Here is a 19,656-nt window from a genome sequence, read left to right as displayed (position 1 = left end):
AATTTAGGTGCTAGGTAAGAGACTGAAGGTCAGGACCTCCATGGTAGCATTCTCTGAAATGCTTCCAGTTCCATGCGCAGGGCCAGTTAGAGAGGCAGAACTGCAGGGTCTCAATGCATGAATGAGACAATGGTGTAGGGGAGGAGGGGTTTAGATTTATTAGGAACTGGGGATGCTTTTGGGAAAGGGGGAGCCTATACAGGAAGGATGGGCTCCACCTAAACCAAAATGGAACCAGATTGCTGGTGCTTAACATTAAAAAGGTCGTAGAGCAGTTTTTAAACTAAGGGCTGGGGGAAAAGCCCACAGCTGCGGAGGTGCAGGTGGTCTGGACATCCCTTAGGAAAGGATCTATAAATGGAGATTCCCTATGTTCTAATAAGGAGTAGAGGATGGATGATAATAAAATACAGGTAGGATCTGATGAGAAACAGTCAAAAGAAAAGAAGTCCCATTCAATTACATCATGTAATGGCAGACAGCTAAAAAGTGACAAGTTTTTAAAGTGCTTATATACCAATGCTAGAAGTCTAAATAATAAGATGGGTGAACTAGAGTGCTTCATATTAAATGAGGATATTGACATAACGGGTATCACTGAAATTTGGTGGAATGAGGATAATCCATGGGACACAGTAATACCAGGGTACAAATATATATTGGAAGGACAGAACAGGTTGTGATCGTGGGGGAGTGGCACTATATGTGAAAGAAAACAGAATCAAATGTAGAAAAAAAAATCTTAAATGAACCGAACTGTACCACTGAATCTCTATGAATAGTAATTCCATGCTTGAATAATAATATAGCAGTAGGGATACATTACAGACCACCTGACCAGGATGGTGATATTGACTGTGAAATGCTCAGGGAGATTAGAGGCTATTAAAATAAAAAACTCAACAACAATGGGGGATTTCAACTACCCCCATACTGACTGGATACATATCACCTCAGGAAGGGATGCAGAGATAAAGTTTCTTGACACCTTAAATGACTGCTTCTTGGAGCAGCTAGTCCTGGAACCCACAAGAGGAGAGGCAATTCTTGATTTAGTCCTAAGTGGAGCACAGGATCAGGACCAAGAGGTGAATACAGCTGGACTGCTTGGCAATAGTGATGATAATATCATTAAATTTAGCATCCCTGTGGCAAGGAAAACACCCCAGCAACCCAACATTGTAGCATTTAATTTCGGAAAGGGGAACTACACAAAAATGAAGTTAGTTAAACAGAAATTAAAAGGTTCAGCACCAAAAGTAAAATCCCTGCAAGCTGCATGGAAACTTCTTAAAGACACCATAATAGAGGCTCAACTTAAATGTATACCCCAAATTAAAAAACATAGTAAGAGAACGAAAAAAGAGCCAACGTGGCTAAACAACAAAGTAAAAGAAGCAGTGAGAGGCAAAAAGGCATCCTTTAAAAAGTGGAAGTTAAATTCTAATTAGGGAAATAGAAAGGAGCATAAACTCTGGCAAATGAAGTGTACAAATATAATTAGGACGGCCAAAAAAGAATTTGAAGAACAGCTAGCCAAAGACTCAAAAAGTAATAGCAACAAAAATTAAGTACACTAGAAGCAGGAACCCTGCTAAACAACCAGTGGGGCCACTGGACGATCGAGATGCTAAAGGAGCACTCAAGGATGATAAGGCCATTATGGAGGAACTAAATGAATTACTTGCATTGGTCTTCACAGTTGAGGAGATTAGGGAGACTCCCAAACCTGAGCCATTCTTTCTAGGTGACAAATCTAAGGAACTGTCCCAGATTGAACTGTCATTAGAGGTGGTTTTGGAACAAATTGATAAACTAAACAGTAATAAGTCACCAGGACCAGAACCCAAGAGTTCTGAAGGAACTCAAATGTGAAATTGCAGGACTACTGTCGTCTGTAACCTATCATTTAAATCAGCTTCTTTACCAAATAACTGGAGGATAGCTAATGTGATGCCAATTTTTAAAAAGGGCTCCAGAGGTAAGCCTGACTTCAGTATCAGGCAAACTGGTTGAAATTACAGTAAAGAACAAAACTGTCAGACATATAGGTGAACATAATTTGTTGGGGAATAGTCAACATGGTTTTTGTAAAGCCTCACCAATCTTCTAGAATTCTTTGAGGGGATCAACAAGCATGTGGATAAGGGGGACACAGTAGGTATAGCATATTTAGATTTTCAGAAAGCCTTTGACAAGGTCCCTCACCAAAGGCTCTTAAGTCATGGGATAAGAGGGAAGGTTCTCTCACAGATTGAAAACTGAGCATTTATTCCTACCCTTTGTTTCCTATCTTTTAATCAGTTACCAGAATGGAGAGAGGTAAATAGTGGTGTCCCTCAGGGGTCTGTACTGGGACCAGTCCTATTTAACATATTCATAAATGATCTGGAAAAAGGGGTAAACAGTGAGGTGGCAAAATTTGCAGATGATGCAAAACTACTCAAGATAGTTAAGTCCAAAACTGACTGCGAAGAGCTACAAAAGGATCTCTCAAAACTGGGTGACTGGGCAATAAAGTGGCAGATGAAATTCAGTGTTGACAAATGCAAAGTAATACACAATGGAAAACATAATCCCAACTATACAAATAAAATGATGGGGTCTAAATTAGCTGTGACCACTGAAGAAAGATCTTGGAGTCATTGTGGAGAGTTCTCTGAAAACATCCGCTCAATGTGCAGCGGCAGTCAAAAAAGCGAACAGGATGTTGGGAATCATTAAGAAAGGGATAGATAATAAGACAGAAAATATCATACTGCCTCTATATAAATCCATGGTACGCCCACATCTTGAATACTGCATACAGATGTGGTCGCCCCATCTCAAAAAAAGATATAATGGACTTGGAAAAGGTTCAGAAAAGGGCAACAAAAATGATTGGAGTATGGAATGGCTGCCGTATGAGGAGAGATTAATAAGACTGGGACTTTTCAGCTTGGAAAAGAGACGACTAAGGGGGGATCTGATAGTGGTCTATAAAATCATGACTGGTGTGGAGAAAGTAAATAAGGAAGTGTTGTTTACTCTTTCACATAACATAAGAACTAGGGGCCACCAAATGAAAACAGGCAGCAGGTTTAAAACAAACAAAAGGAAGTATTTTTTCCACACGACGCACAGTCAACCTGTGGAATTCTTTTCTAGAGGATGCTGTGAAGGCCAAGACTATAACAGGATTCAAAAAAGAATTAGGTAAGTTCATGGAGGACAGGTCCATCAATGGCTATTAGCCAGGATGGGCAGAGATGATGTCCCTAGCCTCTGTTTGCCAGAAGCTGGGAGTGGGTGACAGGGAATGCATCACTTGATGATTACCTGCTCTGTTCATTCCCTCTGAGGCACCTGGCATTGGCCACTGTAGGAAGACAGGATACTGGGGTAGATGGACCTTTGGTCTTAAGAAGTAACTAGAGCTACAGCACACGGAAGGGGAGACATTGGGAGAAAAGGGTTCCTTCTTAATACTGCTGCACATTACCTCCTAAGAAAAGCAGTTAACAGGGATCCCTATAATTTATCAACATTATGTCATATACTTTGATTTAATATTACCAAAATATTTTACATCTCATTCTTCTAGCTATGAATATTTTACAGTGTCAGTCAATCTACATAATAAAGTTAAAGTTACTTTTCCAAAACAGAATCAAAGTTACCAGAAAGAGTTCAAGCCTATCTAAACACCACCAAAAATCACAAGAAGTGATGTATGAAACTAGTGATTTCAAAGATATTTGAAACTCTCTGCTTAGATCCAACTTCTCAAAAAATCAAATCCTCAACTGCAACAGCACTGCCAATCCTACACGATGAATTAACAAGATCATGTTCAATCAGGAGAAGTCAATTTAAACAGAGGATTTAACACTCTTCAAGATTGACACTAACTTGCCAATAGTCCTTGAAAATCCCTTTGATTGACAAGCCTCTAAAATACTTGTCGTGTAGTAAATTTCCATCCTTAGCTTTTTTTATTTTAAATTTTTTTTTTTTTTTGTGGTGAAGATTTGCAGGACCATGCCTAAAAAATGTGTAGTCAAAGATGCAATAAATAGACTCAACCAAAAAACAAAACATGGCCTGAAGATATTTTTGGCATAATTCCATAGTAAGAAATAACTAGATGCTTACATGTAGCATTTAACTTAGCTGCCCTATTAAGATGTTTCTAATATTAATAAGGATCAATTTTCTTACTTTATTTTTGCATTATCTGTTGGTATTAGTATTATCTCTTCTCTCTTTTCATAGACTCTTCTGAGTCTCCCACTTTCATCAGGTTCCTTCCCCTCCAATAAGCAGCTTGTTTTGGCCTCTGTTATAAGAGAATGCACACTTGACTCCCACAACTCATCTTCGAGCTGTTGTCCAAACAGCCTCTGTCTTCACCCCTTCGTCTGCAAACTCCTTGAAATCATCTACAACCACTCTCTCACTTTTCTTTCTAGAGGCTCACAAATAAAGCTTCAATTCCTATCCACTCCTGTGAAACTCACTAAAATCAGTAAGAGCCTCTTTCTGAGCAAATCCTAGACCCTGTATATCATCCTCATCCTACTTGATCTATCAGGTGCCTACAAGGATATCCCCCTTCTTGAAATCGTGTCTGCAGTTGGCTTTCATGACTGTCCTCTCCTTGTTCTCCGCTCACCTCTCTAACAAAGTTTTCAGTGTTTCATTGGGAAGGTTCTTTTTATCTCCCTTCAATTTTTGGTAACTATCCAACAGGCTCTCTTCCATGCCTTCTCTTCTTTTTCTCTCTGTACTCCCTCAGTGGCAATCTTATTCACTTGCATGACTTTGACTATCAACTTTGTGCAGATAATTCTCAAACCTACCTCTCCACTCTCCATTCAAACGCATGTCCCTGCTTGTCTTTTTGACCTCCCCTCATGGTTGCCCAAGTCTTCACCCAAAACTGTGCTCTTGGTGTCCTGCCCCATCCCTTGATGATCCCTGTCACCATGGACAACGTGATCTTCCCAGTCGCTCAGACCTGTAATCTGGGCATCGTCTTTGAATAAATCCAGTCTAGCTCTAGATCCACCATATTCAAGCAGGATTTAGAACATTGCTACTACCTGACCAAGTCACCCTGAATTTTCATCACAAACACCATTCCAATCTCTGTTGCAAATCTGAGCACCTCTCTCCATTAGATAGCAACCAGATCTCACCTCCTGCAGCCCTTATGCCCACATAAGCTTGGAGGGGGCTACAGATGGGAAGGTGGTGAGTCAGAGAAAGTGCATGAACCCGCTGGAGGTGAAACGGGAGAGGACAGTGGAGATCTAGATCTGGGAGTACACACTCCAGAGCTTAGGGAAAAGTCTCTGCACACCTATTTGCACCACGGGGACTTGTATTTTTTCCTCACTATTGTCTAACGTCAGCAATATGCATAGGAATCATTTCTAGCCATACTAGGGATCACCATTTCTTATAGAACAAAATTATTAGCAGCACCCAGAATTAGTAGACCAACTAAACCAACTGAGTTATTCTATACGAATTAGATTAACTAGGAAAGAAAAGGATGTTTTGTTATTTCTATTTTTGGACACTTGGGAGGACACCACATGACAGAGGGCACGCAATTGACCAGAGGTATCATGGGAGGGCAATGTTGTATTAAACTGGCAAAACACCTAATTTAAATATTGACAGAATAATACAACTAATATTTTAAAGAAAAAAAAAAAGTACATTAAGTACTAAATATTATTTCTTCATTCTTAGTTTGTATGTACCTGAAACGTTTCTCTACTGCCTACAGCATTGTTCACAAGGAACTAATGAACTACTGATTGAACAGAATACGATCCATTAATTAAATGCAAAGGAGACAAAAGACATAATTATATAGTAAGGCTGGTCAAGAATAGAAAAATGATTAATCTATTTCTGGCCAAAGTTAACTGGTTCAGAATGACTGCTAAAATTACTATTAATCATTGCTAATCCTGGATCAGTTACTGAATCATAATTTGCTCTTCACATGAATTTATTTTTTTAAAAATCTGCTGTAAAATGCTCTTTCCTTCCTTAAATAATGCATTCAAATATGACAGTAAACCTCATTAATCATTATCTAATTAAAATCCTTTCCTATTTTGTTCACCTTTTTCAGACATCCCCCAAAATGAAGATTAAGGTTTCAAGTTCAAATAGAGAAAGATCTTAAATTTCACCTTGCCAAGCAAATTTCTTCCCATTCAAATCAATAGCAAAATCTTCAGGGTAGAAGTCAATTATACTTGATTCCTGCATTTGAGAAAAATCAAAAGACCATTAGAAACAAGTCTGCATATAGCTGGATGAACCTTCTCTGTTTCTTATCCTGCTTAACACAAAACTGTTTAATATGGCTAATGAAAAGGAATACACTGTAATATAAAATACCATCCAAGCTAGAAGGCTGCAGGAGAACCCCACAAACCCAACAGAGATTCAAGGATTGGCAAAAGAAGACAAGCAGGATAGGATTTTGGGGGAATTCAGGAGAATGGAGCTAGGCCTGGAATAATTCTGGAATAGGAATATTTTAATATAGGAATATAGGAATATCTGGAATAGGTCTGGAATAATTCGCAGGGTTTCTTGGAAGCAGAGATTTTGGATTTGCTCTAAGGAAATGAGGTCAGGAAAAGTCATTTAATACATTCAAACATTTGAAACAAAAAGATTCACGTTTCACAAAGCTGTATGACCAGACAAGTAAAATTGTTACTTTCCCCGGTCAGTATTATTCCTTTAAAACAAACCAGTAGCAGAAAGAGAGGATTCTTACTGGATCCGTCATGAGCTTCCGCCATGTTGGTGGTAGAAAGTTACCACTAGCAGCAGGAAATACTCCCATGAGTTGTTCAAGTGGTCTGAACTGCCAAAACAAAGAAAGGAAAAATGTGAGTGACTTCCAATAACCTATTAAAAGACAGAATAATAAATTAATGTCTCTTACCGGTTTTGTACCCTTTTCAAAGTCTGAGGGCAGGTCTGCAATACCTTCAAAGTCAGAGGCAAATGGCGCATAATGGAAAGGATAGTACCACTTCCAGGAAGCACAACCCTAGTTTTGCAAAACAAGAGACTAATAAATGATACAGCTCAGAAGAGCTAAATAGTCACATATACTATTAGTGGCTATCGAAAGATGACTAAACTTAACCCAGTGTGAGCACCAGTGTTATAGCCATGTCATGGATAAAGTTAAGACCTGTCAAGGGTATTTTTTCGTAAAAGTCAGGGACAGGTTGCGGCAATAAACAAAAATTCACGGAAGCCCATGACCTGTCCCTGACTTTTACTAAAAATACCGGGGTGGGGAAAACAGACAAAACAGAGCATTGCCAGAAGCTTGCAGCTGCCCCAGCCCTGCTGCTGCTCCTGTGGGAGGGGCTGACCGCTGCTGCTCCAGCCCCAGGGTTGCTGATCCAACCCCAGCCACTGTTCCAACCTTGAGGCTGCTACTCCCGCCCCAGAAGTCACAGAGGTTCTGGAAAGTCACTGAATCCATGACCTGCATGACAGATTCACATCCTTAGTCACAGAACTGGGAAAGTTGCCTCCCAGGTTCACTGAGGAAAGAGTTGCTAGTTCTAAATCTCTTTTGAAATTGGGCTACTCCACCAGAGTTCAGGTCAAGGCTGAACAGATGTGTCCCAAGAATTCAGCAGAAGGCTATGTGGTTAAACTCTATGGGCAGTGAAGGAGACTGCAGGGACTTCCTGAAGAACTTTTGAGACAAAGTCTTAAGTCAACACATCCCTTTGTGCCTGTTACCAGAGATAGAACTGCTTCATCCAAACACACATCCAGAAGAGGTTCTCTGAACAGTATTCCAACAGCCACTCTTGCCAAAGTAGCGACCTTACTCATGAAAGTATGACTTCTCCTACATTACTGGCATACTCCCCCTCTCCTCAAAATGCGTAGAAGCACATATGTAGTTCTAGTCCTAGTTCTTAATCCTTGGCTGTGTGTACTTTGTCTGAAGTTTGTGTGTTAGAATGAGCAGAGGTCACTTAACCAGAAGTAGTTACTATTGCATGTAGTTTCTGCATATTCCCTAGAGCGATGTGCGTCTGGAACAACAGAGTTTCAGAACCTTCTAAATAGCCATGTCACAAGCCTTCCTTGCAACACTGAATGTTTGGTAGCCACAGCTGTAGGAGGGGCATGCAGCCCCAACTGCCACAGTATCTAAGAGGATAAGGCAGGAGGGAAGTATGAATGTGTATAGGCAACTATCTTAGAACTAGTTACAAGTAACCTCTTCTCAATCATATGTGAGGTGGCTTCTACATGTCCAATACCTTCCCCAAGATGGCAGGCTGAGGTGTTCTAAATAAATAGTGATTGCTAAGCTGCCCTCTTATGGTATCCGCTTGAGAGGTCATAAAACAAAATAGTGTTTGTAAAGGTGTGAACGGAACTCCATGTTGCATCCTGCAAATATCAAGTATGGAAACATTACTTAGGCAGACAGATGCTGTCTTGGTATTAGTTAAATGAGCCATAAGAGAGACAGGTATTCAGACATTATGTAATAAGTAGCAGATTTCACTACATAATGTCTTTAAGTGGATAAAATTACGTGGAAACGGTATTCCCTCAACACTGATCTTCTGTATATCTGGGTATCTGAGTGACTTCAAAGTCTTGGTCCCATTTAAGCAAAAAGTTTAAAATTCCATATAACCTTTCAGTATGAAGTCATGTCTCCCCAGGATGCACGTGATACTTTGGGAAGGAGCAAAAAGCATAATTGACAACTTTGGAGAGGAAATTAGTAGGTGGTTATTGGACAACTTTTGTCAATCAAAGCTCACAACTCACTCTCCTCTCAAGTGTAAATGTGATGAAGAATGTTCTCTTAAGGCAAAAGATGGAACAAAGAACCATCAAGTAAGTTTCCTACTTAAAACTTTGATCAGAGCATTCTACAGCATTCTACTTTGCTTGTACGTATGCCTGTGCTTCTTTAGGTATAAAACTCAGAATAAGATTGCAGTCAACCTGAACGATAGTCACAACGAACGGTTTGGAACAGTTAAATCTTGACATTTCTTGATCATTTCAGCACACAGAATCCTACTTTTGAACAGGTCTTAGCAAGTTGGATATAGAAGAGATTAATTCAGTGAAGCTGTCCATTAAAAAGCTTGAAGATGCAAGCAAAAAAAGTCTTTGCTCCCTTTTTAAATCTAATCTTTGTAAGTTTCTGAAAAAGATACTTTTGTCAGCTGTTGATAATCAAAGGAAGACTCACAGAGTGAAATCTGCAGACTCGCAGAGTGAAATCCTATGGAAAGTGATAAATCTTAAAGAACGGAAGTGGTCTCTCAAATTCATGAAGAAGGTGGTAAGCATTACAGAGTTAGCTGCAGAAAAAAGCCATTCTGACTGCTTGGCTAGCTGCTGAATCTTAAAACTGTTCCGTCTTTCTAGCAAGCACAGGTTCTCTTTCCTACTGCTTCTTCAGACACAGGACACATGCAGAGGTACTAGGTCGCATGCCACCGTCCTAATGGGTTTAAACGCAACTAACTTCAGTTTCATGGTCTTCCATAGGTTGAGTGAGACCATATCTGATTTGATGGAATTTTAACAGGAAAGAAGGACAAGAGCACGTTAAGTGAATGAGACTTGATCTGCTGGGTTGGTTACTCTGTTCACTTTTCAGAATGGCTTGCCTTCACGAATTTGCAAATTATGTTGTGGAAACAGTGGTACTACTTTTGACTTCCTTTACAGTGGAGGCGAACGGACACAGGAAGTTTTTGTATTGCTGTCAGTTAGATTGTTTTACACCTCCATTTTTTCTAGTCTTCTGCTTTTTTCTTCCTCTGATGCAGTTTATGGGTAAGCAAGTGAATTTCATGACATTTAAACTATTGTCTCCCTGAGCATCATTTCTTCAAGTGTAAAGTGATCCTTTTCAAATCCCAAAGGAGGGCTCTTTGCCTGAGACTATTCTCATAACACAAGAACTAGGGGTCACCAAATGACATTAATAGGCAGCAGGTTTGAAACAAACAAACAGAAGTATTTTTTCACACAATGCACAGTCAATCTGTGGAACTCCTTGCCAGAGGATTTTGTGAAGGCCAAGACTATAACAGAGTTAAAAAAACACTAGATAAGTTAATGGAGGATAGGTCCATCAGTGGCTATTAGCTAGGATGGGCAGGGATGGTGCCCCTAGCCTGTTTGCTAGAAGCTGGGAATAGGGGACATCACTTGATAATTACCTGTTCTGTTCATTTCCTCATGGGCACTTGGTATTGGCCACTGTCGGAAGACAGGATACTGAGCTAGATGGATCTTTGGTCTGAGCCAGTACGGCCGTTCTTATGAAAGACAAATTCATCTACACAGCTTAAGTTTCTAGAAGCTACGCTTTAAAACTAAACCAGATAGAGTTAACAATTAGCCTACTCTAGTCCACTTCAGATTTAAAAAAAAAAGACCGTAGTTATTAAAATGAGCAATGTGTGTTTGCACAAGAAATAGCATCTTTATGGGAATAGGAATTTCTGGCCAACAACTTGCAAACATGTTTTCTACCGTTCATATTTAGCTGTCATGCAATCGCAAAATTTAAAGAATGGCAAACACCCTGCCTTGTTACCTACATGAAAGTGAAAATGGCACACCAGATGCCAGGCTTTTTCATGATTCACTGAAACCTAAAACACTGTTCAATCTATCCTGCACCTCTAAATGTAGTATTTCATTTCAAAATACAAATTAAAATCAGTGACCTAGCAGACTGATCTAAATCGCAAGAAAAACTAGTAATAAATTTTGTATTTAGTTAATATAACCCCACTTACATATCATATTTTCATACTGAAATAGCACCAACAAAAACTAAACAGACAACACATCCTACAAACAAAAACACACCGCTGCATACTATCTTCGCTACTTGATATTATTTAAACTATCTATTCCCACTTCATACAAACTTCAGCTTATTTTGTTCTCAGAGCACGAAACTAGTTATTAACCATCATTGCTACAATCCCCAATATGTCTAACTAATCTCTTGCCAATCTGACATCTCAATTATCAAAAGATTTAAATCAGATATAGATTACTTCAATTATAATGCACTTCATGAAACATCACTACAGTCCACAGAGAAGACTGACAATTCTGTACCTCTCAAATTCTTACAAGCATTTTGCATTCTTTCCCCTTTGTTCACTCATTTGCAATTAGTTTTACCAGCCCTTACATTGCTATATTCCTCAATTCAAAGAAAAAGCTTGGTAGCTTCAAATATTTACAGTGCCGGACATTTCATAGAATATCAGGTTTGGAAGGGACCTCACACAGCTTTTATTCCCTTAGAAACAATCCTCTGCTGTTCAGCTACCGTTAGTAAGAAAATATTAAAATGACTTATTGATGTTGTGATTAAGCATGAATTTTCTATAATATTTTATGAATCCTACATGTGCCTCAGTTCCCTATGTATTTGCATGGCTTGCCAGTGGGGAAAAAGGATTAAGTTTGCCCTTAGCACAGGCTAAACAGACACAGGCCTGTGTGTTATCTGGCTGCGAGAGCCTGAATGGGTCATTAAAAAGGATTGGCCAAGGCAAACCCCTTATCACCAGAAAACTGGAGAAGACAGTGGAAAACCCAATCATCAGGACACTGACATACCAAAGGACCCAAGGGGAGATGGATTTCCCTGCCTCTCAATAGGGAAACTGAGCAAAGACCCCAGCTCAAGAATAAAAGGACTGGAAGGTGTGATAGACAAGAGCAGGCTTCTGGAGGAAGCTGGGGGGCCCTTGCATCTGGGAACTGACTAAGAACATCCGATAGAGCCTGAAAATGGACTTTCATTACAGGTTGGCTCAGGCTCTGGGTTAACCAGAATGGACTATGCTTTAACCATCATTTCTCTGTGCTAACCTAAGGACTTCCTATGCTGTGTCCAGTTGCCTAATAAACCCTGCTGTTTTGAAAAGCTGTTAAGAGTGTCACTATAAATAACAGGTAGAGGCGCATTAATCCCTGAAGAGAATACACGTCTCTACCCGAGTTTCCCTCAGCTGGACTCACTGAACAGAGCTCAGCGTGAAGAAGGGCTGCAGCCCAGAGATTCAGTCTCAAGAGGCGGTGAGGCCTACCCCGAAGGAAGAGCGAGACCCCTTGAGAGTCTGGCTCACTGAAGTGGTTCCTCCAAGGTTCTTTCCAAAGCTGGGGGTGTAGCACCAATCCTATGGATCCGTGAGAGTTTACAACCATGATCTACTGAAAGACAGACGGGCTGCAGACAGGGAAGAAAATTAAATTTAATAGAATAAAAATTTACGTACCTGATAATAGTACCTGAGAACCCAGCAAAGCCCTTCAACATAAGACTGTACAACTTTACGACGGAATTTCTCCTCAGACACATCAACATCAAATTTGTTCTTATAGTAGCGCTGTTTCCAACCAGATTCCCATAACCTACACAAGAAGCACAATTAGATTTTAGTTTATAATCGTTTTCATATTACATATTTAAATGTCTCAGATTTCGCAACGAAAGCTAAGGCAAATGCTGTATTAGCATGAGGGTAATGGTATGGCGAGCATCTCATCTCAAGAGATGCACCAATTTAAAGTCACTTCCAACCCAAATTACCATTTGATTTCTGACCATATCTTCTACTAATTTAAACCTGGGCTTGGAGAGGGTGGGCAGGGACGGATGGAGACCCAAGAGCCAGAGGAGTAAACACACTGGCCAGGGACTGAGATGAAAGTTATGATTGGGGAAGCCAAACTTGAAAGTTCAGGAGTAACACCCTGAGGAGCAGTTTAGTCCTTATTCTGTGCTGCCTGGACAGCATTGTGATTTCTACAAAAGATGCTGTCCCTGAACCCTGCTTGAGTGGATAAGGATAGTTTTCAAAAAATAAAAAAATTGAAATCATTTTTATTTTTAAAAACAAACAAACCTATTTAAAATGTGAAGCTATGACAACCTATGTTAAGACCTAAACTTACTATAATCTATTAAAAGCACTTAAAGATATGCTGCATCAGAGAGCTCTCCTCAAGTTTTAAGGACTTGAGAAAGGAGTTCCCTTTTTCAATTAGATACAGAGTCAAGGGACAACCATCTAACTCAGGGGTGGGCAAACTTTTTGGCTAGAGGGCCACACTGGGGTTGCAAAACTGTATGGAGGGCCATGTAGGGAAGGCTATGCCTTCCCAAACAGACTGCCTCCACCCCCTCCCACTTCCTGCCCTCATCAGAACCTCTGACCCCCCCAACCCCCATCCATATAAGCTTATAAAGAAGCATATAAGCTTCTTAGGAACTTTTGAAAAACCTAATAGGCACCTATCTGCATCTTTAGACACCTAAGTATCTTTGAAAGTCTGGCCCACAGTCTGTTCACTAACTATCGTTAATACTTCATTTACTAAATCAGTTTTAAATGCAAAACATGTTTTGATAAACCATCTTTGTTTCTTTATGTATCCAGTGTATTTAAAGATATTGTTTTAGTTAATCAAAACAATCCTAAAATGTGAAGATTTTTGCATTTTTAACTGAATTCTGATTTCCATCCAAATGTGGCTTGCACAAATCACAAGTAAAATGACAGCCTAGTACATAAGAAACGGATCACTCAACATTTTCTAAAATAATAAAAATGTAAAAATTAAGAATGTGAATAAATGTATGTTGAGCTTTGTAATTGCTTAAATAAATATGTATAGACAGTGCATCCTAGTTAGCAAAAAGTAACCACCAATTTAGTGTGATGGCTATATTTGGTGGATATATTAAAACATGTTTATTTGCAACAAATGACAATAAACCTGTCTTTAGGAAAAATTAATAAGTATAAATGCAAAAATATCAAATATTTAAATCAAGGTTTCCTGCTTGCCAATTTATACTTCAGTGTGAATGCACAGGAAAAGAAAAGAAAGAATAGTTTGGCATAAGATCAAAGGACATTGATCAAATATGGAATGCAGGATGCAGTGATGAATGTTACTCAAACTTTGCACCCTACTAAGATTTTAATGTGCTACACTTAAATAAACTTTTCTTCCTCTCTGTACCTAGGTCCCCGCCCCCTTCCCACCACCACCAATTGGTACATTTCTCATGAAGCTATTCCAAATAGGGAATGAAGTGACAGTGGATTTCTCTAGCCTTTCACCTTTTGAGATCTTGGTTCAAACCTTATTTGAGTTATGAGTGAGTTGGCTAAACTTGTTTTCACCTTATTCCTACCCCTTCATTTATTTAATCAGAGGGCATCTTGCTCATAGCTAACATACATACCCAGTATAAAATCAATATTAAAAGATGTATTTCAGTAATCAATATAAATAAAGCTGCACACCTAGTATAACTGAACTTTATGGGTTAAATAGCTCAAAAATTCACTTGCAAAACAGTGGCATTCAGCTCACATAATCAAAGCTAAACACTGAATGTCTAGCCAATTTAGCGCTTGGTCTCAAAGGGAGTAGTGGCTTGGAGGACAAAAACCTGTATGCATACTAATCTAGATACTTAGATTTAACAGCTATAGTTTACACATCTCACTGGAATTTACTGAATATTCTAACCCTCCACATTAATTACTCATGGATAAAAAGATCATAGGAAAGCATCTGAAGGCACTGCTGCTCTAAGCTAAATGGCATTAATTAGGCTGCATCTACTTCAACAATTTGCTAACAAAGTGCTACAAAAAATGGCTTCACCTGATATTATCCTCTGGCTCAGGTTCACTGTCACTGTCTTCTACTTTTCGCTTAATTCCTCCTGCTGGGGAAGGGGTGCCATCAGAAGTGAAACTAGTATTAGGAGATGTTGAAGGAGTCTAGGGATATAATCATATATAAACACAGGAAAGAAGGGTTTTATTACGCATTTCATATTCAAATTAATGGTTTTGTGTGAAGAATTAAGAACGTTTGTTATTTTTACTTTAAAAACAAACTACACGCTACACAATCCTAAAATATTAGGAAGTCCACTAGCATAAAATAGAGCTTTATAATAGAAATCAAACACTGGAATGTAAAAACAAAAACCAACAACAAAACATGATTTTTTTGTGACAAAGCATAAAACGTTTGGTATAGCCCAGTCTAACAGTAGGAATAAAAAACAATTGGATACAAGGCTTATTTTATTACTTCTCAAAAAGAAAAGGAGTACTTGTGGCACCTTAGAGACTAACCAATTTATTTGAGCATAAGCTTTCGTGAGCTACAGCTCACTTGAGCTGTAGCTCACAAAAGCTTATGCTCAAATAAATTGGTTAGCCTCTTGCATCCGATGAAGTGAGCTATAGCTCATGAAAGCTTATGCTCAAATAAATTGGTTAGTCTCTAAGGTGCCACAAGTACTCCTTTTCTTTTTGCAAATACAGACTAACATGGCTGCTACTCTGAAACCGTTTATTACTTCTGTTTATCATGGCAAAAAAACAGGTCACAATGTGCAGACTAGAATATAAAGATGACTTAGAATTCAGAACTGGCAGCCAAATTTAGAATATTTCTGAAAATTGCAAGTGACCCTCTATTCAAATGTAAGTATTTTAACATAGAAGAAAATTTTAGGAAGTAGAGTTTTAGGAAGTCGCTCTTATTTTTGCAGATCATAGTTAGAAGATATTTACGGTAAATAAAACTTAAACACTGAAGGTTGTGGCAAACTGACAAGAGCTAGGAAGTTAAAATTCTGATGAAAGCCTCAAACAATTTGCTTTAATACACAAAATTTCAGGATTAAAGCAAGTAGTAAATTAAAAAGGCAAACTTATTTACCCAGGCTTACTGGACAAAATACTTACTAGGAATGGAGAAATTTTTATTGAAATGTGCATTTACTGTTTGGATGGACAAACAGAGCAAAAGGGGAATCCTTACTATACTTCCACAACAACCACCTCTAGTTTTCAATCACTCAACTTTCCTAAAGTTTGCCTGTAAGCAGGTATAGGAAATTTTTAAAGAAAGTATAAACAAATTAGCAGTTCAGTCTTTATTTTTATATATTAGGGGCAGCAGGGAAGATATTCCTTTGCATTATAGAAAATTGATTTTTGAACAGCATTATAGCTGAAACAGAATCTAGAAAGTTAAAACCCAGCCACTGTGAAGCTAGCCATTGCAAAAACTGGTTGGAACTTGGCTATGTTACAAGGCCCTAGGCAGGGGAGAACAATTTGCACATACACAATAGATATTTTTTTCCACCAGTGCTCAAAAGGGAGATACCTGTACATAACGTAGAGCTGCCTGACTTAGCTGCATATTAAGCGTGGACACCTTCTACGGTCCACTGAACGAACCAGAGCTAAATAGCTTATGTATGTGCAAAGAGTCATTCAGTATGTAACACTGACAACCAACACTAAAAAATACAATTGGATGAGTATTTTTTGAGTACGCTGTTTCAGAGTAGCAGTCGTGTTCGTCTGTATCCGCAAAAGGAACAGGAGGACTTGTGGCACCTTAGAGACTAAAATTTATTAGAGCATAAGCTTTCGTGGGCTACAGCCCACTTCATCGGATGCATAGAATGGAACATATAGTAAGAAGATAGATAGATATATTACACACATACCGAAAACATGAAAAGGTGGAGTAAGAGGCTAATTAATTGAGTTACCACTGCAGTGGTCCTCAAACTTCTGTACTAGTGACCCCTTTCAGATAGCAAGCCTCTGAGTGCAACCCCCCTTATAAATTAAAAACACTTTTAAATATATTTAACACGATTATAAATGCTGGAGGCAAAGTGGGGTTTGGAGTGGAGGCTGACAGCTCACGACCCCCCACGCAATAACCTCGCGACCCCCTGAGGGGTCCTGACCCCCACTTTGAGAACCCCTGCTCTATTGCACTAACATTAAATATCAAATGGTGCACCTTTCAATTTATTTTCAAACTGCAATTTTTCCGACAACTTCACGGGTGTTTTCACTCAGAGCACAAGGGAAAATAAACTAAAATACTCTCCACTGGAGAGCATCCCCCTCTAAACCAAATAATCCTACAAAAAGGACAGTCTACAGAATTGTTCCCAGAGACAGTAACTACCTATTTTTCAGCCAGCCTGAATGTTATCTCCATCTGTTGGAGACAAGAAAAGAACTAAGCACATTCAGCTGTGACAGACATTTCACAGGGGTGGGACTGTAAGAGGTTTTTTGTTTTCTGCCTGCACTGTAGTGGAAGTTGGATGTTATACCCATTCCTGGGTTAGAATAGAGACTGCATGGACCAGCACAGTGTGGGTTTTTTTTGGCAATCACAAAAGCATACAGAAAATTAAAGCTAACGTAAACAGCTCTGGCATCAGCCAGCATCATACAAAATATGAGCTTAGTATAAGAACCTATACAGAATGGATTATACATTGACCCAAATGCAATGTACTCCAATGAACAATATTTTCATTTAAAATTAGAAAAAAAAACTACTATTATGTAAAACTGGGCTTTCACTGGTCTTGGAAGATGAGATTTAAAAAAAAAAAAAAAAAAAAAGCTAAAATTTCTAACCTGGAGTGGATTTTAACTCCATACCGGCGTGCTCCTCAGTGGCCAGAACATCTCCTTGGAGTTACAGAGATCCTGTTTGAGCTCAGGTGCCTTGCAACATTCTTGAACTCCCTCAATGCACATGCGTAGCATAATCCATGAGGCACATGAACCACATGTCCTCTAAATATGAGGCCAGAATAGGTCCGCTTTAAGACACAGATATCAAACCAGGGCTCAGATCATTGCACCAGTGTCTCAAATACTTGAGGGTTACCCCAAAAGAGTGCAGGGAACCCACCAGCCCTTTGGGGGGTGGGAAATCAAGTTTAAATGTTATTTGAAAAACAATCTGCTTCTCCAGGTAGGTAAGGCTGAGGCTCATCTACCCATTTCACAAGCGTAATGGATCACAGGGCTGTCTCTCATGAATCCCTTGTTCAAATAGCCCCAAATCTGGATCACAAACCATTCCTGCTCTACAACACATTCCATTTATCCCCCTGCCCTAGATGCAATCCCAAGCACCTCTCACTCAGATTCACCCCCACCTCCTCTATTGCTAGAAAGCATTCACCTGTTCAACACACACAACCCTGACAGATTTTAGCAATATGCCTTTCAAACTTTTTCAAATTCCTGCCCAAGGTAGGACTCAGAATGACACTAGGTGGGATGGGTCAGGTTCAAAAGGACTACTGCTTACCACCTTCAGCTATCCAGCTGGGGTGAAACGTTGAAAACTAAAAATCCTGTTAACCCATCTGCACATGCTCACAGTAATCCATCAGGCTCCTGAATACGCATGTGAGGCTTAGCATGGAACTGTATTAGAGATCACCCTCAAGCATTTGAGACCCTAGTGCAATGACCTCAGCTCTGGTTTGATCGCTATCTATGGGGGGCAGGGGGGAGTTGCCAGAAAGTGTCAACTTTAAGAAGAGCTGTTTTCCAGGGGCTCAGGAATCTCTTGGCCAAAGGGCCAAAATTTGGACCACTGACATACCCTGTGCCTCTAGGAGATGCAACAAATCTCCTTGCAATCTGATTAACCATACAGATTTTAAAGCACTTAAAGTGCCTGTACTAGAACCTCAAAAACAACCGAAAAACCCCTTTTGTGAACATATTCCACCAACCCCATATTGCTAATTAGAGATTGTAACGCCCTGCGGAGCGAGTATTCATCCAGTCACACAGCATGACAGAAGTAAAAATGAAAAGTTTAGAAAAATGAATAATCTTTTTAAAAAATATTAACCCCAATTCAGTTGCTTAGTTTGATTTTATTTTTCCTACATTTCTTCAGAGGGCAAGTTCTTAAATCCCATGCTCATAACAGCCTCAACTCCATAATCTTGTGTAAGGATTCAAGTTTGCTTAAAAGTGCTTATTTTTGATTGGAAGGGCATTCTTTGCCTTATATTTACCTTTTCAGAAATATTTAATCAAGGATATTTGAAATATTAAAATGAACAAAACCTGTCTTAAGTAGCCTTGGAAAACTGATTAAAAACTTGACTATTTAAGTTGTTCTTCAAGAAAGAAAGTGAAAATGGAGCGATTAAGAGCTTAGAAGTAAATTGTAACACTAGTATATTCATTACTTTTTTCCTTCTTACAATTATAACAAAAATCTAAACATCAACTCACCAAGTTCTGTTTGTCTTGCATTCTCATTTCATAGGCTGTCTGCCTGGGGTTACTGATTGCCTGAGGACTAGATCTATTTCCTCTCCCCAAAGCTTGAGGGGAAAACTGGCCACCAGGAATAAAAGAAGGCTGATCCCTCTACAAAAGCAAGCAAATATACACATGGTGATATAAATCTAATATTGGAGATTACAAGAATAAAAATTAGCACGTACAGCTGATATTCCTTTAGAGTTCTTAGATTATCAGTTGCTAGAATATAAAATGAGCACAGTTGGATCACAATTATTTATTCAGTTCATCTTAGAAGAAGTATGTTTAAGCAAGATCTTGTACATGTAAAATATACCCTCGGATAAGATGGCACTTACAATTTCAGGCCTTCCTATTTTCAAGGGTTTTATTAAATGCGCTCTCAGAAAGTTACATTTTTGTACTGAAGTTCCAGAAACAGAAG

At 39.1% G+C, this 19,656-nt stretch overlaps 1 protein-coding gene across 1 annotated transcript in view; it reads right to left on the bottom strand.

Annotated features, from left to right (window-relative positions):
• Positions 1–19,656, bottom strand: part of XRN2 (5'-3' exoribonuclease 2) — an 85,339-nt gene that overhangs the window by 39,494 nt on the left and 26,189 nt on the right. The window contains exons 15-20 of the mRNA XM_073339797.2: positions 19,200–19,337; positions 14,752–14,870; positions 12,345–12,480; positions 6,965–7,072; positions 6,794–6,883; positions 6,195–6,267 (exon numbers count right to left, since the gene is read on the bottom strand). Coding sequence (XP_073195898.1) covers positions 6,195–6,267; positions 6,794–6,883; positions 6,965–7,072; positions 12,345–12,480; positions 14,752–14,870; positions 19,200–19,337 — 664 coding nt within the window. The remainder of the gene's footprint in view (positions 1–6,194; positions 6,268–6,793; positions 6,884–6,964; positions 7,073–12,344; positions 12,481–14,751; positions 14,871–19,199; positions 19,338–19,656) is intronic.

Source organism: Lepidochelys kempii, chromosome 3 (assembly GCF_965140285.1).
Source record: "Lepidochelys kempii isolate rLepKem1 chromosome 3, rLepKem1.hap1, whole genome shotgun sequence".
In the NCBI taxonomy this organism is placed as follows: domain Eukaryota; kingdom Metazoa; phylum Chordata; order Testudines; family Cheloniidae; genus Lepidochelys; species Lepidochelys kempii.
This window is presented reverse-complemented; position numbering and strand designations above follow the sequence as displayed.